This window comes from Microcebus murinus, chromosome 14, assembly GCF_040939455.1.
Source record: "Microcebus murinus isolate Inina chromosome 14, M.murinus_Inina_mat1.0, whole genome shotgun sequence".
Classification (NCBI taxonomy): domain Eukaryota; kingdom Metazoa; phylum Chordata; class Mammalia; order Primates; family Cheirogaleidae; genus Microcebus; species Microcebus murinus.
In genome coordinates, this window is record NC_134117.1 from 54,301,558 (window position 1) to 54,323,527 (window position 21,970).

General features: G+C 40.9%; 2 protein-coding genes across 3 annotated transcripts in view; both read right to left on the reverse strand.

The window, feature by feature from the left end:
- PSAP (prosaposin) overlaps nucleotides 1-21,970 on the reverse strand; it is a 367,269-nt gene that overhangs the window by 226,105 nt on the left and 119,194 nt on the right. The gene's annotated exons all lie outside the window — the stretch shown is intronic.
- Nucleotides 7,575-21,970, reverse strand: part of ASCC1 (activating signal cointegrator 1 complex subunit 1) — a 91,239-nt gene continuing 76,843 nt past the window's right edge. For both annotated transcript variants that reach the window (XM_012762554.2, XM_076010078.1), the window contains one exon: nucleotides 7,575-8,085. In XM_012762554.2, the coding sequence (XP_012618008.2) occupies nucleotides 7,969-8,085 (117 nt within the window). In that variant the 3' untranslated portion in view covers nucleotides 7,575-7,968. The remainder of the gene's footprint in view (nucleotides 8,086-21,970) is intronic.

A 21,970-nucleotide genomic window follows, 5' to 3' on the forward strand; every position in this document is an offset into this window, starting at 1 on the left:
CCAGCCGCGCACGCAGGGAGTCGCAGAGCAAGCAATCATCAGAATCCTGAGATGTCCCTGAGCCCCCTCCAAGGGTGGAGAGCAAGAAGGGCCCTAGGGGTCTCCCCAGGGAAGACAGGATTGGGGGAGAAGACGCAAAACTGTCCAGTTACAAAGCCAGGCTCAGGTGTCTAAAAGGGAATTTTGGCCAAACACTTTTTTTTCTCCCCTTGCCTCCCACCCAGAGGGGCCTGCGCCACAGCCCTGGCAGCTGGCTTCCCGAGAGTTATGGCTGTGCAGTAATGGGTGGCTTCGTTAAGACAAAAGCCATATAACAACTGGCTGCCTCAGAACTATTGCTCCCCTGTGGCACATGCCTTTCTCGAGGCAAGGCTGAGCACTGAATGGCTGTGGGACCGAGGCAGATGTCCTCCTCCTCAAGCAGCTGTTTAGAGGCTGTCACCCCTTTTGTTAGCTCTTCCTAGGGCGACCCTAAAAGGCAAATGCCTGACCATTTCGTCTGTCTTGGGGCCACTAATTTGGAAAAGGCACATTTGCTCACGGGTCTGACTTCAAGTTAGTTTTAATAAGCTGCTGGGAAAGGGGGGGTTGGGAGGGAGGCTGGCTTGTTTTGTTTGAGGTGTTTAAGTTTTTGTTAAAATTGTGACCCTCCTCATTGCCTGTAGAAATGTGTTGACAAACCAGCTGGTGCAGGCTGGAGGCTGGGCACAGTCCAGAATCACAGCAGAAATGGGGGGAGGTTTACATTACAAATAAATTGAAGAGGAAACAGATAATCTGACAGGACAAAGCATATTGAACTTTTGGGACCCAAGCCCTAGATTGTGTTGTTATAAAAAGACTTGGCTGCTGTGATCTTAAAAAATCAAAAGCACTGAAAAACATGATCTTAATCGGTAGGAAAAAACACAGGTTACAAGGTTCATAGGTACCCTGAGTCTCTCTCGCCTGCCTGACTTTGAATGCCTCCTTGGCTTGGGCTGGAGTCCCCTTGGGAAAACAGGAAACAATAGCTCCTTTTCCGTGTTTTCTTGTTTTCTTTGCAGCTGGATTCAGTGGTGGTGCTGCAATGAGGCCCTAGCCATTGATGTCTTCTTCTTACAGTAAATAAAGCAGTCTTCCTAGGCTGTACAGTGGCTGCAGTATACTGAAAAGTAGGCTGCTATCATTATAGATGGGGATGGGGGAGAGTCCCACTTATTGGCTGGATCCTTGGGCAAGTTACATTATTTTTTATCTAAAATTAATGATAATACCACCTATCCCATAGGATTGTGATGAAACTCAAACAAAATTACAAACTAAGTACCTGGGCATAGTAGGCATTTAAAAAATGTTAGTAGTTCTTCCCTTAGGTTGGGAAGAGAAGGCTATTAATATCCCATAGTTTTGAAGATTTACCAGACTTTGCCATTTTTCCCCACTGTCTCAATCCTGGTTTTTTGGCATTTAGGAGATAGATCCTAGTTACCATTGCTTTCTCATTTCAGTACTATCTTAGGAAGCCCCTGGACTTCCAGAGTTACTGAAGTTGCTGAATAAAGAATTTGGAAGGTGTTGATAAAATGCCCATCAATAAGACAATACCTGTCTCCCCAGACTTTTGAAAGTTTAAATGTTTCCCACACTCCTGGGCAGCTCCTCCAATGGGATTGGCTTCCTGCAGTGCCTTCAAGCTGGGTCAATATTAGCCCTGTGCTGAAAGCAAGTCAACAACAGTCCAGGACTCTTGGTTAACCCAATAGTAATGCTGTTTAGGAGGAAGAATCCAAATTTCCACATGACAGGTATAACAGTTGTAGAAAAGGGCCAATAATTTTAACTTATGAAGAAGAAGAAAAGGTTTTCCTAATTTTTGAGAGAATTACTGGCAGGTCAGCCTTTTCAAACCAATGGCCTCAAACATAAGAAACCACTGGGTATATGTGTTAAATGGCATATATATTTTATACATTTTTGTGTTTACATTCAATAATTAGCTATATAAAACAGAAAAGAAAAACCTTAGTTTCCTAATAATAGACCTAAATTTAACTCTACATATTGGAAACCATTTAATGCCATTTCTAGACGACTCTACAAGCACAAAAAGGGAATGCACAAAGATGTTCAATCCAGAATTATCCATAATAGCCCAATCTGGAAACCAACTCAATGTCTATTAGTCAGGAAATAACTAGTCCAATTATTAACATAAGACATACCTACAATGGACCATTGTGCAGACATTAAAAATAATGATGTGCAGGGCATGGTGGCTCATGCCCGTAATCCCAGCACTTTGGGAGGCAGAAGCAGGAGGATCACTAGAGGCCAGGAGTTCCAGACCGTCTGGACAAAATAGCAAGACCCCGTCTCAACAAAGAAAATTATTTTTAATTAGCCAGGCATGGCACACACCTGTAGTCCCAGCTACTTGGGAGACTGAGGTCAGAATGCTTGAGGCCAGGAGTTCAAGGCTGCAATGAGCTATGATCATGCCACTACACTCCAGCCTGGGCAACAGAGCAAGATTCTGTTTCTGAAAGAAACAAACAAATAGAATGATGTAGATCTTTATCTATTGCAAACCAATGTGCTCTTTTCCCTTTTCCGGGGATGCTGTCTGGAGGCACTCAGAATGGCCCAGTATCTGATGTACTGTAGTAGGCTTTCCTACAATACAGCCTCTAACAAAACCAGGCTGTCCTCACCTCCTGGTAATGGAATTATTTACCTTTATACCAAGAAGGTTGGGACAGCACCAAAATCTGCATGTGCCGTGTGCCCAGGCAGACTTGGAGGGGTTCATGCTGTGAGACCTGAAGTTCCTATGAAGTTGCCTAAAACAAAAAAACATGTCAGTAGTGCCTGTGGGGGTTCCATGTGTGCTGATGTGTTCATCACAGGATCAAGCGTGCTTTCCTCAAGGAGACTAAAATCCTTGTGAAAGTGTTGAAGGCACAAGCAGATTCAGAAAGCTAAATAAGAAAATGAAGCTTTTGTAAGTAGTAAAAATTAAAAAGCTAAAAAAAAAAAACCCAATGTGATCCACTATGTATTACTGGGTGCGAAAAGCTTATTATAAATGATCATGTATAATATGATCCCATTTGGAAGGAAGTACAGTATAGAAAAGCAATGCTCAAACTTTCTGCTGTCAAGAGCCCTTTATACTAAAAAATTATTGAGGACCCCAAAGAACTTTTGTTTATATGAGTTATATATGGATCAATAAACTAATTTTAATTTTTGTTAATTTATTTAAAAATAGTAATTGCCCATTTCATATTAAAAATAAAATATTTTATGAAAAGCAACTATGATTTCCCAAAAAAAACTCAAAGAGTGGCACGATTTTTACATTTTTACAAATCTCTTTACTGTCTGGCTTAGAAGAAGACAAGTAGATTCTCCTATCAGCTTCTGCCTTATGGCAAGCACATCAGCCTGCTAGGGCTTGCCATAACAAAATACCACAGACAAGGTGGCTTCAACAACAGAAAATTTGTTTTCTCATAGTTCTGGAGGCTAGAAGTTCAAGATCAAACTTTTAGTAGGTTTGGTTTCTCCCAAGGCCTCCTTGGCTTGCAAGACCGCCACCTTCTCACTGTGTCCTCACATGCTTCTTTCCCTGTGCATGCACTAGTTTGCATCTCTTTGTGTGCCCAAACTTCCTCTTCTTGTAAGGACACCATTCAGATTGGATTAGGGCCCACTGTAGCAGCTTCATGTTAACTTAATCACCTCTTTAAAGCCCCTATCTCCAAATAAACAGTCACATTCTGAGGTACTGGGGGTTAGGGTTTCAACACATAAATTTTGGGGAGGACACAATTCAGCCCACAGCAGCAGGTATAAATGAAAATGGCTAGTAAGATTACAGGAGAAGTACTGACAGTGAACTGAATCAATCTCTGAAAACATGCATATTTATACCCTAAACCTACCTACTCACAAAACTCTAGAAAACAAAAATATACAAGCATACGTTCCATTAACTGTCAAAGTAGTACCACATCATGTAGCCTCTGGAAAACGCCACTGAACACTTTTGAGAGAATGTGAGAGAAAAAGTCAAATAATACCTTGGTGTTGTTTTTAGTGAAAATAGTTTGGACCTCACCAACCTTATCTAAAAGGTTCTCGGAGGCTCCTAGAAGCACAAAGACCACACTTGGAAAACCACTGGTACCAGGTGTATGACTTTAGGCAAATTTCTTAACCTTGTTAAGCCTCAGTTTGTAAAAATGAGAATAATAATACCAACTTAAGTGGGCTGTTGTAAAGATTTGAGTTAATGCATAAACTAGTGACAAATATGATCATTCCAACTAGTATTAGCTGTTATTATTTGTGAAAAATTATTATACTTAATTTCTCATAATTGGTATGTGCTTAAATGCATAGGGAGTATTTAACTCTGGGTGATGAAATTTATTTTTTAAGCATTTAAACTGACGTGTAACATACATACTGATAAAATCACAAAGCATAAATGTATAGTTTGATAATTTTTCACAAAGGTAAACTTATTTTACCTTTGTTTTAAAAAGAGAGAAATGCTACTAATAAAACCCTCCATAATAGCAGCTGCTATCCTCACTTGTACTAGCCGTGGGCTTTGACGTGCAGGCTCCCTCAGTGTTCTGTTGGGTCAACTTAATACACCTCTGATGCCATTGGCTTCCCTTTAGCTCCAAGAAAAAGAGTATAGTGCAAGAGCAAACCTGAACCGAATCTGTACCATTACGATGTCCAGTTTAAGAAACTCCGGAGCTCACTTTTTTTTTTTTTTTTTGAGACAGAGTCTCACTTTGTTGCCCAGGCTAGAGTGAGTGCTGGGGCGTCAGCCTGGCTCACAGCAACCTCAATCTCCGGGGCTCAGCGATCCTACTGCCTCAGCCTCCCGAGTAGCTGGGACTACAGGCATGCGCCACAATGCCCGGCTAATTTTTTGTATATATATTTTTAGTTGGTCAATTAATTTATTTCTATTTTTGGTAGAGACGGGGTCTCGCTCAGGCTGGTTTCGAACTCCTGAGCTCGAAATCTGCCCGCCTCGGCCTCCCAAAGTGCTAGGATTACAGGCGTGAGCCACCGCGCCCAGCCTCACTTTTTAAATAATCATTAGAAGTAGTATTTTTAACGTGTCTACCATGCATATGGACTTCGCTCGAGGTAACTTACTATGTCCCCATTACAATCTTGTGAGGGGGGCCCTGAATCTTGAAAACTTTTAGTTCCATTAAAAATTATTTGCTCTCTACCACTGTTGCTTTTTCATAAAAATTCTACATCAAAACTACCTGTTGTCACCAGCACTTTCTAAATAGCAGTTAAGACTGTATTTCTTTTAGAGCTGCACTATCCCCAAAATTTGTCTACAGACTTCTAAAAAGAAAATTTGGCCAGACATAGTGGTTCATGCCTGTAATCTTAGCACTTCAGGAGGTCAAGGCCGAAGGATGGATTGAGGCCAAGAGTTCAAGACCTGCCTAAGAACTAAACCCCATTTCTACAAAAAATACAAAAATTAGCTGTGTGTTCTGGCGTGTGCCTATAGTCCCAGCTACTCAGGAGGCTGAGGCAGGAGGATCACTTGAGCTCAGGAGATTGATGCTCCAGTGAGCTATGATGATGCCACTGCACTCTAGTCTGGGTGACAGAGCAAGATCCTGTCTCAAAAAAAAAAAAAAAAATTTTTTTTAAAGATGATTTTAACATTTTTTGAATTCTACCAATCCCTACCAATTTATGTAATTTTAGAAAACACAAACATACACAAGCATACATTCCAGAGTGATGATGTCACCAAGTCACACAGCCTCTGGAAAACTCTACTTTATACTTGTAAAAGAATGAGAATGAAAAAGGCAAACAACTTGTGAAACATTACCTAACAATATATGCTTACATGTATAGAGAATAATAACCACTAAATTCTAAATAACAGAATTTCCAATTCTATTGAGAATTTAATATTTGATATGTAAAGTTACATTTTCCAAAGACAAAACTTTAAAAAAAATTTCCTACAAACATAAGGTGTAAATCTCTGACATCCAAAAGAGGACACCTTTAATTACTAGCCAAGGCTACCTAATGGCTCGTCAGAAAGCAAACAGTGACAGAGGCAGCACCAAGAGATGAGGGCATTAAACTCCACAGTCAGCTTCGAGAGCAGTACTACCCCCGGAAGCACTCATTCCCACCCACAATCTGAGGTGAGTTAAAATCTCAACTTGAATAAAAATTATTATCACCAGTAGAAAGCAGAGGACTTTTGGGAAAAATCAGCCCTGTGAGCAGGCACCAATATGTAAGTCCTTGATGCATGATACAACTATGCCAGTGAATGAGTTATGGCAACACTGTATCCCAACATGCACCGACTAAGGGGGTCAAATTAAAACTATGTGATACTAATAGAAAAACACAGTTACTTTGGAAATTCAATTATTCACAAATGATCTGTGCAGTCCCACTGATAAACAAATCTCTGGGTGTCAGACACAGTCCTCACAATGTAACGACCTTAACACACAGGTTCAAAAGCAAACTTACAGGACAGAAAGAATTAAGAATAAGGAGCAAAGGAGGGGAGGAGGAGAGGACATGCAGGGAGGAAAAACGTGAGGCTAGAGGACATTATGCTAAGTGAAATAAGCCAGTCTCGAAAAGACAGATACTGTGTGATTCCACTTATATGAGATACTCAGGGTAGTCAAAATCATAGAGACAGAAAGTAGAATGGTGGTTGCCAGGTATTGTTTAATGAGTATAGAGTTCCAGTTTTACAAGATGAAAACATTACAGAGATAGATGGTAGTGATGGTTGCACACCATTATGAATGCATTTAATAACACTGTACTGCACACTTAAAAATGGCTAAGACAGTAAATTTTATGTTATATATATTTTACCACAATAAAGCAGAGCACCTGGCAGAACTCTTGAGACCACTGGGACAAAGCTGGAGCTGGGAGCACTCCCTGCCTCAGCTGGTCTGTGGAGTGTCCTCTGTGGCGACACTCTGCACTGTCCTGCTGATATCATCATCTATCTGTTGCTGCTGCCTTGAGAAGTCAACAGAAAGGAGCAACAATACTGCAACTCCAGCAGGGGCATGGGAAGGCGACGGGGGATGGGGTGAAGGAACAAGAATCCAGCAAATATTTTTTAAAAAGACTAACTTCAGAAGAAAAAGGACAGATCAAGCAAAGTAAAAGGAAAACAACTTTAATGGTTATTTTGGTAAAGGTAAAATTCAGGGTAGTAAAGGAACTAAAAGCAGGGTCTCAAAAAGATACATGTATGCACAGCCATGTTTGTATTAGCACCATTTACTAGAGGCAAGTGGTGGAAGCGACCCGAGTGTCCAGCGATGGATAAACAAAATGTGGTATGTACGTATAATGGAATATTATTCATCCTAAACAAGAAAGGAAGTCCTGTCACAGTATACTACATGGATGAACCTTGAGGACATTATGCTAAGTGAAATAAGCCAGTCTCAAAAAGACAGATACTGTGTGATTCCACTTATATGAGATACTCAGGGTAGTCAAAATCATAGAGACAGAAAGTAGAATGGTGGTTGCCAGGTATTGTTTAATGAGTATAGAGTTCCAGTTTTACAAGATGAAAACATTACAGAGATAGATGGTAGTGATGGTTGCACACCATTATGGATGCATTTAATAACACTGTACTGCACACTTAAAAATGGCTAAGACAGTAAATTTTATGTTATATATATTTTACCACAATAAAAAAATAAGAAAGAACAAGGCCAAGTTCTCCTTCTCTTGGCTGAAAGTCTGATGACCATGGACAGCCAACAGAAGCAATGGTGAGTCCACAGAGAATCACCCAGGAAAGTCATCATCCCAGTTTCCACATCCCTCTTTAGCAAGTAAAATGAAGATACTTTTCTTCAGGATCTTGTGAGGATGTTCAATTTCTCCTGCTCTCCAAGATCCACCTCAGGAGAAGTCGATGTGTCCACAGGAGGCGTAGTTTCCAAAGTTGTCTACTGTGAACCTCTGAGAGATGTGAATGGAGTTGAGCTTTAGGGAACCAAAGTAGAAGTTTTCAAACAACTGAAAAGAATAAAACCCCAGAATGAATATTTAAAGAAAATTATAGATGAAAATAGTAAACATCAGATTCTTTTATAAAAACACCAAACCACAACAATCCCAACAAACCTCTCATGCTTTTTCTTTCAGTATTTTTTCTGAATAATGATCCTGGTGAGGAGGAATGAGGGTGGGAGTGAGAAAAAAACAGCCCGTTCCTCCCTCTGATTAATTCTAAAGTCACCCCTGACAAAATGCACTAGAGAAGGAGATCTGGAAAGTCAAATCTAAAACTGATCTACTGAGCAGATATGATCAAGAACATGTAACAAAAATTGTGGGGCCACACCCTGATTTGCAGGGCCTGCCAAAGCTGCTTCTGACTTCTGGTTACTGACCACGGAGGATGCAAGAGGATCCTCGTGTTGCCACAGCCAGGATTAAATCCGATGTAACACATGCCTCTATCTTGTCAACAACATTTATAAGGAACACTGACTAAAATAAATAGAAGATAAGGCTCCTGACCCACAAATGATTCAGACAACCCAGTGAGCAGCGCAGAACACTGACACACATAAAACAACCAGAAGTGAGCACGGTGTTCACTCCTACTGGATGACAGAACAAGTGCAAATGATATTTATCAAAAACCTTTAATTAGACTTGGATTCAAGCCAACATCCTAAATACTTTTTACCATAATCCCCCACTTTATAAAGGCTTTCAAATGTGTCAGAAGGAGGGATAAGCCATACTCTAAGATCTGACTCTGTGATTAGCACATTTGTAAATCAGAATCCAAAATGACATCAGAATCATCCAAGGAAGATACAGCCATACTCCCTGGATACCAAGACAAAGAATAAAGGGCTTCCCTTCTTCGGTTAGGATGAAAGAATTATTCTTTTTAAAAATGTTAGCAGGATTCCAAGAAAGCCTTTTAATATGTGTACCCAACAATGCTTGAGTGGAGCCTAAAGGTGGGACCTTTGCATAGACGAGTGACTGTCTCTTCACTTATTTTTATACAACCTCCATACACATGGACTTCAGCCATGGTCGCCTTTCCTCTTCCTGCAATTAATGGCCTAGCAAAATGCCTGAGGTTCATTAAAGGCTAACTTTATAAAGCTTAGTAAATATTGATTCTTCAACATGACATCAACTTGACCCCAAAGATCTATTTAGAGGTTGTGTGCTGCATTGTCTTGTCTTTCAGAAAGGTGACCAGCTCTTGTCTGCATTGATTTACACAATTAACTTCTCTTCCTGGCTTTGGCAGTCTGTTCAAACCATATCCAACCTTTTGTGTGAAGAAATTCAGCCTGAGACAGTTATCTGCTAAGCCCTTTGCTGAGCATTAATTTGAAGTGAAAGACGCATTGCCGAGACTGACAGATTTATAGCTCTGCAAACTGAAGCCTTCTAGGTACAGAAAAGCCATAGCCAAAGAGGCAATAAAAGACGAGACAAAACCAAACCAAAAGGAAACTCATAATACTTTCAACAAGTTACTTTTTGAGGATTGGCAGCCTGTGGGTCCTCTACCCTCTTTTCTTTGTGTCCGTGTTTCCAAGGAATGGGGATGCCACAGTGAGGCACTGGAAGTGACCCACCCATGACTTTGCTCTGCCTTGTGCCCGTGACCCCCAGAAGGCATGATTTGCCAGAGGGATTCTCCTGCTTCAGGATTAAGGGAGACAGTAAACATGGCAATGAAGTTAGCTGGGATGTGACTGCAATGCAATAATAGACAAATTTATTGAGAAGACTAAACATACATTATCACACTCCAGAGGGCAAGAGGAGCGGGGCTGTAGAAAGACTGCTGAAGTGAGATTCTAAACTTAGAATGGAAGTTTGGAAGTTGTGTGACAGTACAGCAGACAGATGACACCACCTACTCTACCAACCCCACAATGGGCAAAAGGTCATAATGGGTAACGACCCAATAATAATAAGAAATAGACTGGGCGTGTGGTGGCTCACACCTGTAATCTTAGAACTCTGAGAGGCCAAGGCAGGAGGATCACTTGAGCTCAGGAGTTTGAGACCAGCCTGAGTAAGAGGGAGACCCTGTCTCTATTAAAAATAGAAAACATTAGCCAGGTGTGGTGGTACGAGTCTGTAGTCCCAGGAGGCTGAGACAGGAGGATTGTGTAAGCCCAGGAATTTGAGGTTGCAGTGAGCAATGATGATGCCACTGCACTCTAGCTAGGATGACAGAGCAAGACTCTATCTCAAGAAAAAAAAAAAAGAAGAAGAAGAAATAAAAGTACCTTATAAACCATAAAGTGCTACCAAAAATTTGGCATTTCTTATTATGTTCTCTCTCCACTCGTTACCCTAGTATTTCTCTTCCCTTCATAAGCTGCCATCTTCTTTCACACCCTGTGATGATGTCACATCAAATGGATTGCTTATCCAGAAGTCCCTCATGCTGGTGCCAATCTTCATTTTAGCCTTTCCTAACTCTGTTCTTGTTCTCTCCATATGTTTACAACGATTTAGTAAACAATTTTTCATAGTTATCTTATTGTAAGGTCATTGTTATATCTTTAGTCTTAAGCCTTTCTTTTAGTTCTGTCAATTATTTCTAGTGAGTCACTAAAATATAAGCTCTAGAGGGAGGAGATGAATCCTACTATACACCATAACAGTATGTAGTAGACTGCATACGATCAATAAATATTTGTTGAACGAAATTACAACTAAAACTAATGCTGTAGATCTCTGTGTACACTTCCATGTCTTAAAAGAGAAAACTATGACATGCACTTGTCTAGACTGGATTTAGAGGTCTAATTTATAGGTTATCACAAAGGAATCCCCGAATAGGACTTAGCAAAATTGTATTACCTCCAATCAAGGAGCCTGGGGTACATTTCTTCATGTTTCTTATTTGTCAAAGCCTAGATCTCTTTCTTAGCTCCAGTTCCTGATCTCAAATATCGCTGAGCACCTGATAATATGCACTTTTATGCCAAGAGGCACATGATGTGGTTCTGTCTCCCAGGTGCTTACCATCGCATTGGGGAGATAAAGTACGTATTAGAAGAGAGGAACGCTGATGACATGGGTGTGTGCAACTTATGGAAAGTCACTGAGTGCTTTACTTTGTGATCTGTATACTTTTCCGTATGTACGTTCTACTTCAATGAAAAAGTTCACCTAAAACAACATGGACAGCAAAGGTGAAGCGTGAGATGAGAGGAACAATCAACAAATGCAGTGGGAAGTAAGGAAGCAAGGGACGCTGTGGGTGGGGGCACCCAGGAAAGCCACCTGGAGGAGACCAGAACCAGGCTGGGCCTAGTGGCAAGCACAGAACCAGCAGAGAGGAGGGAGGGCAGCATGAAGGCAGGAATGAGCATGGTGGACCGGGCCAAGCAGACAGCTTAGACGTTTGGCAGAAGAAGCAGCAGGAAAGACACAAGAAGGGAGAATCGTTATTAAGGGAAACAAGAGAAAAAATAGAAAGGAGACAATGGTAGTGGTTTGGTCATGAGGAAGATGTGGAGTATCTCTTAACCAAAAACAGCAGCAGTAGGCCTGGAAAGACTGGGGCACAGCAGATGTGAAATACTAGGAACGAAACACAGAAAAGGCCCAGTGACCTGCTAGATGAGGAGGAGACAGGAAAAATCAGCAATGAAAGGTAAATGGGGGTAAGGGTGCCACTGACAGTAACAGAGCATTTCTGAGAGGGAGCTATTTTAAGGGAGAAAACAACAGGTTCAGGTTTGCTTACAAACTCTGGCTGCATCACACTGACTGGCCGTGTGTTCCCAAGCCCTTCTCCAATGTAGAAGTTTCCTGGGGGGCTCTGAGGATATGCATTAAAGACAAGAAATCTGAAGCCCAGGTAAGTGGAAATATGTCACCATAAAAAGGTTTACAAGTATCCCTTTTGTATTGAGTTGTAGTTCTTTATATATTAGGGAAATGAACCCTTTTGTCTATGTTACAAAATGTACATACACTTTCCCCTCAGTTTGTCACTTGTCTTTTGACTTTATGATAATGTTTACCATGTCAATTTAAATTTTTATAAACTCACATTTATCAAAACATATTTTTAAAACAAAGTCACCTAATGCCAATATTGTTATATATTAAAAGATCAAGGCGAACCATAAATATGGAAGTAATGACAACACTAATAAAATAAAGATTGAAACAGCTAACATTTATTGAACAAGCACATGTGCTAAGGGCTTTACGTGATTCTCTGACTGCATCCTCACAACTCCAAGAAATAGATCCTATTATTAATCCCCATTTTATAGTTGAGCCTTAGGTTTCAAAGACGTTAATAAATTGCCCAAAGGCACACAGCAAGTTCAGGACATGCTACCCCAAAATATAGCACCCTGGGGTGTTTGAGAAAACAGAAGCAGGAAGGTCTCTCTCACCTTCCACTGCTCTTCTCCTCTGAAGCAGGCTGTAAAACCCACTCTTCTCCCCTGAAGCAGTTATAGGGCCTCAGCCATGAACCCAGTGATGGATGAGAAAAGAAATCTTTCCTCTCCTACAAAGTGATGGTGGAAAACTGAGATTCATACCCAGTAGCCTAGCTCTAGAATCTGAGCCCTTTAACCCCTGTGCTCTACTGCCCCTTAGTCTGGGTGGCTACTCTTAAAACAGGGCCCCACTGGCCAGGTGCAGTGACTCACACCTGTAATCCGAGCACTCTGGGAGGCTGAGGCAGGACGGTTGTTTGAGCTCAGGAGTTTGAGACCAGCCTGAACAAGAGTGAGAGGCCGTCTGTTCTAAAAATAGAAAAAAATTAGCCAGTTGTGGTGGTGTGAGTCTATAGTCCTAGGAGACTAAGGCAGGAGGATCGCTTGAGCCCGAGAGTTTGAGATGACTGTGGGCAACACAGCGAGACCCTGTCTCTAAAAAAATTTTTAAATTACATAGTGGCACACACCTGTAGTCCCAGCTACTCGGGAGGCTGAGGCAGGAGGATTGCTTGAGCCCAGGAGTTTGAGGCTGCAGTGAGCTACAATTGCACCACTGCACTCCAGCCTGGGAGACAAAGTGAAAGCCAGTCTCAAAAAACAAAAACAAAAACTACAAATATTTAATGAGGAAATTAAAACAGAATTTAAGACTGCCAATGGTTGTGGTATCACTAGTAAATAATAAGTACTGATTAAGACGATTTATGATGAAAATTTAAAACCTAAGTAGTTTAAGTATGACATTTGAAAACTGTTATGCACACAGCTGCTATCTGTCCTTGACTAAGTACTCACAATATCTTCAGAAAATTAAAAAAAAACCTTTTCCTATCACCAAGTAAAGAGAGAAATGTGCACTGTGGAAAGGAAAGGTTTTTGGTCAAAACCAAGGATTCCCTGACAAAGAACGGCAAGATAAAATCCAACCATCCTGCTGCCCCTCCTCCCATGCGCTGTGAAGCCTACCATTTCTAGTTTGTACATGTTTGTTTCCTAGGGAGAACACAGAGGAGACTATTGATTTCTGGTAATGTGGTGGTATACACTGAAAGAAAACAAACAGCAAGATTTAAGGGTTCACTATGGTCATTTTTTCTTGCATTCATTTCAGACCTTCTACTCCTTCCTCCCGCGTCCTGTGACACAATCGTCAAAGACCAGAAATAACCCCAAATGTAATGAGGCTGCAAAAATGAAACTGGCAATGTCAGAAAAAGAGGAAGGGAGGAAGGTGGAGAGGAACCTTCTCTTCTCATATCTGTGAACTAAAGCTACAAAACTGGATGAATGGCCAATCCCAACAGCATGGTGAGGAATCTGTTGGGGATGCCGCCCATCTGGCTTCCAAAATGAGGCTCCTTCACTTCTTCAATCTTACACAAAGTAGTGTTCACATTCTTCAAAGATTCTTCTTTTAAGAAAATCTACTTCTTGTGCTGGGTGGCCTCAGTGAACGATTTTCTGTCCCACTATTATTTGAGTAAGAAGAAATTTTGCTTTGAAGTCCAAAATGAAGATTCAAAATATATAAGTCCTGTGCAATTTATAGTCATTCTTGGTATACATAAGTTAAACTAACAACCCTTAGAACATAATCTGGTATAAGTGAAATTAAGTACATGTGGGTCAATTAATGCAAGTACTTAGAAGCATGCATGCACTAGGTCCCATTTTTCCCTATGAACAGATGCTTTCTATTGTTTTCATGTATGGTAATGAGACTTGGAAAGCCAAAGTAGAGTGAACAGGAATAGCAAATGCATGATACTTTGAAGTTTTCTCAGTGTTTTTCTTCTATAATCTGCTTTACCAACTTCTATTTCTCACAATTACTCCCTGTTTACAGATAAAATTAACAGTAATAACACTACTTTGTACTTAATAATGATGCTTAGCCACCTACTTCCCTACCAGGGATGGTATGAGGTTGAATGGAAGACAGTCTGACAAGCATTCTAAGCTCTTAGGGAAGGGACTCCCAGTACGAGGACTTGCTGTGGTTAAATGACACCTTTCACCTAAGGATCTAAAAGTGTCTTACAAAGCCCAGCTCATTAACTCTTCAAAAAACTGCTGTGATGTAAACTGGAGCTTAGCATTATTGTCCCCATTTCAAAGATAAGAGACAGGCTAGGACCACTAACATTATGAGACAAAATTAAGAATTCCTGGGACAGGACAGTAGAAGATGACAACCACAACACAGCAGTGGGTATGTGCCTCTCAATTCGAATAACAAATCTGTACAGAAGAATGCCTAGTGGGGAAGAAGTTCCATCCAAGTGGGGAAGAAGTTCAATTGCATATTCAATTGAACAGCAAAGAATGAGAAACAAATGATGTGAAAAGCTGTAATCACAGACCCTGGAAGATCCTAATTGAAAAACAACGGCAGGCATGGTGGCATGAGGGGTGATGTCACACCTGTAATCCTGGCACTCTTGAAGGTCAAGGCGGGAGGATCAGGTCAGGAATTTGAGACCAGCCTGAGCAAAAGCAAGACCCTTTCACTCCATCTCTACCAAAAATAAAAAAAATTAGGTGGGTCTGGTGGTGTGTGCCTGTAGTCCCAGCTAACTTGGAAGGATAAGGAGGGAGGATCACTTAAGCCCAGCAGTTGGAGGTTACAGTGAGCTAAGATGACGTGCCACTGCACTCTAGCCAGAATGACTAAGTGAGACTCTGTCTCAAAAAAAAAAAAAAAAAGAAGAAGAAGAAAAGAAAAACAACTAATATTTCAGAAGCGTTCTTTATGAAAGAGGCCTCCAGGTCCAGGATTAATAAGACTTTTGGTAACGAACAGAAAGACATGAATACCAGAAAAATATAATCTATTTTGAAAAAAAATCAAGGCTCTTTATATGTCATGTCACTAATCTCACTTAGAATGAGGATCACAAATAAGATATTTCCCACAAATAGGTTTTGTTTCAAAGTTCTGCTTGTTAAAATTCCCCAAATCTAAAAAAAAGATTCTGAGTTTCTGCCAGGTTACCACACAATTCAAATTCTCAAGCCTTCCCATACCTTGTACTTTTCCTCTAGGCCAGATTTCTACTATGAAGTTACCCCGGAAGACAGCAAATGTGAGAGGGACAAAGAGGCAAGAAAGAGCTGGAGATCTACCACAGCTGGGGTCAAAAAATCTCCCAACTGCTTAAAAAGTATTCAAACGGGCTGCACTCATATGGATTCTTTCTAAATATCATCACAAGAGAACATGATTGAGCCTCCTAATCCTAGGTAAGCCATGCTCCCCTACACGCAGACACACACAGACAGACACGTATACACAAAGACACACACACCTTCACCTGGAAACAAAAAATAAAAATTTCTTTTCTACTTAAGATAGGGGACAAAAGAGACTCTCATGGCTTTCCTACCGCTGACTACAGAGCTATTCCCTTCCCAATTTCTCCATCTTAAACAGGAACAATACTCTACTACAGGCGTCCTCGAACTACGGCCCGCCCGAGTGGGCCACATGTGGGCCGCCTAGCACATTTATCCGGCCCTCCAGGTGTTTTTGGCACCGCTGCCTGTCCTGCTCAGCAGCCGACTCATCCCGGGCCCACAGTGCACACTCTCCAACGGTCTGAGGGACAGTGAACTGGCCCCCTGTTTAAAAAGTTTGAGGACCCCTACTCCACAAGGATGTTCTGCAATTGCAGTAAGGTAATTTAATAATATAAGATGGAATTTTGAGCACTGATTATTACTGTCACTCACTGACTATAATCTCCAATGCATCATTCCAGGAACCAAAAAATTGAGTTTTCTTAAAAGAAAAAAAGAGAAGGTTTATTAGGAACTCGGACAGCTTACAGGCTCTGAAATCATTATCTGCTCTCATCGGGCTATAACATTTTTTAAAGACCGAAATTGGAACATTTACTTCAGAATAAAAGACAATGTGGTTGGCAGTAGTTACTGTCCTAGAGTCATCTCCAAATACAGCCCTAACTCTGCCCAAGACGCCACTTTCAATCTGAAACCGCAAAGTGCAGTGATCAGTGATGTGAGAGCCAACAATAATAGCTAATAGTAGCCAATACCAAGAGGACAAAATGTACTTCCAGAAGGCCTGGGGCACCTCAGATCCAGGAATAAGGTCAAGGCCAATCTGTGGGAGGAGGAATTTTTATCACCATCCTCCTCCTCTCTGTGAGAAAAGCTGCAAAAAAGCTGTAAGTCAGTGGAACAGCTGAGATTTTTTGACCCATCAGCATGCCGCTTCTGTTTTTGTCTCCATTTCAACAGTACCAAAATGCTTGTGTGTCCCCAGACCCTGAGTCCTCTCTCCACTAAGATGGCATTCCTCGCACAGAATAGGAAAGGGAATGTCCCTAGCCCATTCTGCTCTCCCAAATCACCTGCCTATCTTAGCCGCGGTGAGTGGGAGGAATACTCATAGCGAAAGTGGCCAGGCCTAGGGTGGTGCGCAGCAGAAACCAGACAGACAGTGCCAGGGAAGGGAGGCTTTCAAACTTCCTTCAAATAATCACTCAGGGCTGCACTTTTGGATTTTGGCCTGGGCCTCACTGCTGATGTAAGGATTATCAAGTTTAAGACCGCTGCTAAGGCCAAATGACCTATTAGAGAGTGAATTAAAACTGCTATACACAAACAGGATGCCAGGCAGTTCTGCTGAGCACCTCAATATTCAAAATGCCAAGGGACTTCCCCTCCCTACAGAGCCTTTCAATTTTGAAAAGTGGCAAGAAAAATATGGGGAGGGAGTAGGGGGTGGGGTCGAGAAGAGGCTGTGCTGACACGGCTGGAGAACCTACACCTAAGCGTGGAACATGCAGCACACTCTGCCCTTTTCCGCAGCAGCGCACAGAATCTGCATCAGAGATGAGCTGCTGAGAGTCAGATGGCTGCGACATTTCCTCCTGAGAAAGCCGTGCCACAGAGCATGGACATTACCACTTTACCAGAACAAAACTGCCCCTGGTGGCTGCTGGCTGGCAGAGACTCTTCAGTCCTGTGATAAAACTGCTAACCCTGTGACCACCAACCCCAAGGGCAGGTGCCCTTTCAGAGCTAATCTAGATGCTGTTTCTGCAGACAAATTCTCTTCCTTAGAAGAATGCCCCTTAATGCTCTTATTTCTGGTTCAGTCATCTTCCCTCAGGTATTATTCATAATGGTCCCTCAAACAAATGCAACAGAAGACAAGTGATCTTTATATTACACAGTAGAAAGGAAGTGCAAGTCAGCAGAATGAATCCCTGGAGGGGAGCACAGGGGCCAGTAGCAGTGACATTCCTTCTTGGCTTTGGGGCTTTAGGGAAGCTGGACATAAAGGGGCTGAGTACAGTGCCATGGCCACAGATTATGAAATAGAAGGAGGCAAGAGAGGAACAAACAAGTCATCAGGCTCTGCCCATCTCCACTCCAACTTCCCCAACATGAAGACAGCATCCAGAAGTTCAAGAGCAAATCAGATGTCCCTAGGCAACATCAGACAACAGAAAGAGTATGCATGCACATAAATAACAGCTGTCCAAATAACCGCTGGGCTTGGAATAGGTCCTTGGAAGATGGGAAAGAGGCTGCTACATGTTATCAACTAAGTTATTTTCAACTAAGTCACCTCATTAGACAAGAAGACATAAAATACCACATCCTCTGTTAGAACTGTAGGAAACATGCCTGCAGAGGATCACCATGGCTTTATAGATTATGACACACACTTTTCCATAATCCAGTTCAGATGGTGTCCTTCCCCTCTGCAAAGATATGGGCTAGGTGTCATATTAATAAAGGGCCTTGGAAGAGAGATGGGGTTATCATTCTCATGCATACTGCAGGAGTTGCAAAGCCACTAAAATTTAAGGAATGTTGATTTCTTAAATATTAAATCATTCTGGTATGAATGTTTAAACCTACATTTGAAAGAGTAAACTCTAAATTGGAGTTCTGGTTGATTTATACTCTGTTTTCTCCTTTTTTTTTTTTTTTTTTTTTTTTTTGAGATAGAGTCTTGCCCTGTCCCCCATTCTGGGCTCAAGTGATATTCCTGCCTTAACTTTCCGAGTAGCCAGGACTAAAGGTGTGCGACACCATACCTGGCTAATATTTTAAAATTTTTTTGTAAAGATAGGGTCTTGCTATGTTGCCCAGGCTGGTCTCCAACTCCTGGGCTCAAGTGATCCTCTGCCTCAACCTCCCAAAATGCTGGGATTACAGGCATGAGCCACAGCCCCAAGCCTATTTTCTCACTTTTAATTTGTAGTAACAATGTTCACATCTGAGCATTAAATTGTTTCATCACTGGGATATGAGGAAGAGGGCATTATTTCTTAAGACAACATCACAACTTTGTGGCATAGTAGACTTCATTCTTGTTTCTTTTATCTCTTTCCAACAATGTCCTCTAACATTTGGAATAACGCTTAGACACTGTCGGCACAAAGCCATCCAGTCTAACATGGTTTCATTTGTTCCGGTCTCTAACAACAGGCTACTTTAAAGGGGACAGTGCCTTGTCACCATCTCTGGATCCAGGTTTACATTCTGCTACCAGTTTGCTTACACTATAGCTAAACACACATTGAATTATATACATCGGTGGAACAGTATTCAGCCTCAATAAGGAATGAAATCCTAACACATGTTACAACATGGATGATTCTTGAAAACAATTATGGTGAGTGAAACAAGCCAGACACAGAAGGACAAATGTACGATTCCATGTATACGAGGTACCTAGAACAGTCAAATTCATAGAGAAAGAAACTAAAATGGTGGTTACTGGGGGCTGGGGAAGAGAGGACTGGAGAGTTACTGTTTAATGGGTACAGAATTTCAATCTTGGATGATGAAAAAGTTCTGGAGATGGATAGTGGTGATGGTTGCACAACAATATGAATGTACTTAATGCTACTGAAATGTAAATTCCAAAATGGTTAAAATGTTAAATATTAAGTATATTTTATCATAATACAAAAAAATATATACAACGGACCCAAAGTAAACTATAACCCAATTCATTTAATCAGTGAACTATACCTAAAATAATATGAAATGACACCTAGATATGAACACATAAAAAAGATGAATATTTCCTACAATAAGAACAGGCAAAGGTCAGGTGCAGTGGTTCATGCCTGTAATCCCAACATTTTGGGAGGCCAAGGTGGGAGGATTGTTTGAAGCCAAGAGTCGAGATTGGCCTGGGCAACATAGCAAAACCTTGTCTCTACAGAAAAACAACACAAAAATCATTAACAGGTATAGTGGCACAGCCCTATTGTCCTAGCTACTCAGAAGGCTGGGGTAAGAGGATCGCTTGAACCCAGGAGTTCAAGGTTATAGTGAACTGTGATCATACCACTGCACTCTAGCCTGGGGGACAGAGCAAGATTTGTCTCTTTGTTAGGGGGAGGGGGAATAAAACGACAAAAAAAGAGGGAAGGAAGAATAAGCAGCCCATTCAAAGAATTCATAGGACTAAGATCAGAGAGATCAAAGATAATTGAATATTTATTCCCCTTCCCTCAAATATACCAAGCAAGCATCTAGCTTAGTGTTTTATATTTAGTAGGTATTCAATAAACATTACCAAATATTTATTTTTCATTCTGGTAAGAACCAGAAATGATTTTAAGAAAAGTAATGTTACCTTCTTAATTTTTTCTACTTTTACTGCCTTTGCCAAACCCTGGCCTATTTCTTGTTATTGTGTTGGCCAGATCTCCTTTCAAACCCTGTATCATTCCCTGCCTGAGCCAAAACAACACATGGAAGTATTCCAGCACCACTGCAAAGAAGAATAACTCATGAACATGAATTTAAAAGAAAGCAAAGAGAGCAAAAAATCACATATGAGCAGACAGCAACAGGGAAAAATGCATCTTTCCAGAATAGATGTTGGCTTCTGTCAAAAATCAGCCAATTGTTCGTTTTCCAGTTTCATTTTAACAATGGTTTCACTTCACTGACAGCCACATCTTCGGGTGCCCTCATTAGTATTTGAAGGCTCCGCTTTCCAGGCGAAGTAACACGTTAAAAAAATACAGAGGAAAAGTTTTGGTGAAACACTGCTTGGATTTGAATCTTCCTTACTCCTGCCCCTAAATAGACTAAAAGAAGCAGCTACAAAACCAAACTGAAGCATTTCAAACTGCACTTTTTCCTTATATATCTGATGCTCTCATGAATTACCCAATCATGTCTTAGAAGTCTTTCAGATCCTTTAAAACACAGTATGTTCTTTCTATTACTGGAAAAATATAAAAAGTCCCCAGTAATTTTCTGCAATTTCTTTTTTATTTCTTGAGACACAGTCTTGCTCTGTCACCCGGGCTAGAGTCCTGTGGAGTAACCTCATTTTTAAAAAGAGATAAACATTTGCTAGAAAAGAAAAGCATCTGTAAACAAATTCAATTAAGATTGTTGTTAACTACTCTTTATGACATATTAGTGTATCTTGAAGAGTCTATTAAATAAGTGCACCATATCTAATCATAAAGCAGACGTGTTGGGTGAAATAAAAGAAAATTAAACTAACCTCTAAGACAGGGGCCAGCAACCTTTTTTCTTAAAGAGCCAGGTGGCAAAAAGGTCTCCATCACAACTACTCATCTGTGCCAAATGATGTGTAAACAAATGAGCCTGGCTGTGTTCCAATAAAGTTTTATTTATTTGAATTTCACATAATTTTCATGTCATGACACATTACAGTATTCTTCTTTGATGTGCTTTTATTTTTATTTTTATTTTTTTAATTTTTTTAAAAAAAGGGGCCAAACCACGTGGCTTTATTATACACTCGTGGACGAGGTTCTGGGGCCCCAAGAGCGGGGGCCCCGGAAGTCGCCCTTGATGTGCTTTTAACCATTAAAAAATGTAAAAATTATTCATGGTTTGAGAGCCATACAAAAAATAGGTGGCAGGCCATTAAATTGTAGTTTGTGGATCCCTGCTCTAAGAGTTTATGATATGACATATGGGACAAAAAATATCACCTCTGGCAAACCTAATGTTCTAATAATGATCCATAACAAAAAAATCTTTTTTCTCTGTCCTTCCAAAATCTGATTTCTATGGAAAACAGTATAATCAGTCAATCCAAAAAAGTTTCCTGAGTGCTTGCCAGGTACAAGACACTGCTAATCACTGTGGGGCACATAAGAGGTCTCTAAGCAAAGTAGGGAGAAGAGGGAAGGAGTTAAGAGGTGGAAAGCTCCATCGACTTGGATGGCCCTTGGATTACCATTAAGGAGGAGGTAATATCTGTATTGGACTTTGAAGAATGAATATAATTTGGATAGAAAAAGACTGCAGTAAAAGAAAAGGAGAAAGATAAGGACAAAACCTTAGGGAGTAACCATATTAGAGAGTGAATTAAAAAAAGAAAAAAAGGTAGATACAGAGGCAGACAGAAAACCAGGGGAGCAAACTGCCACTGAAGCCAAGAGAAAAAA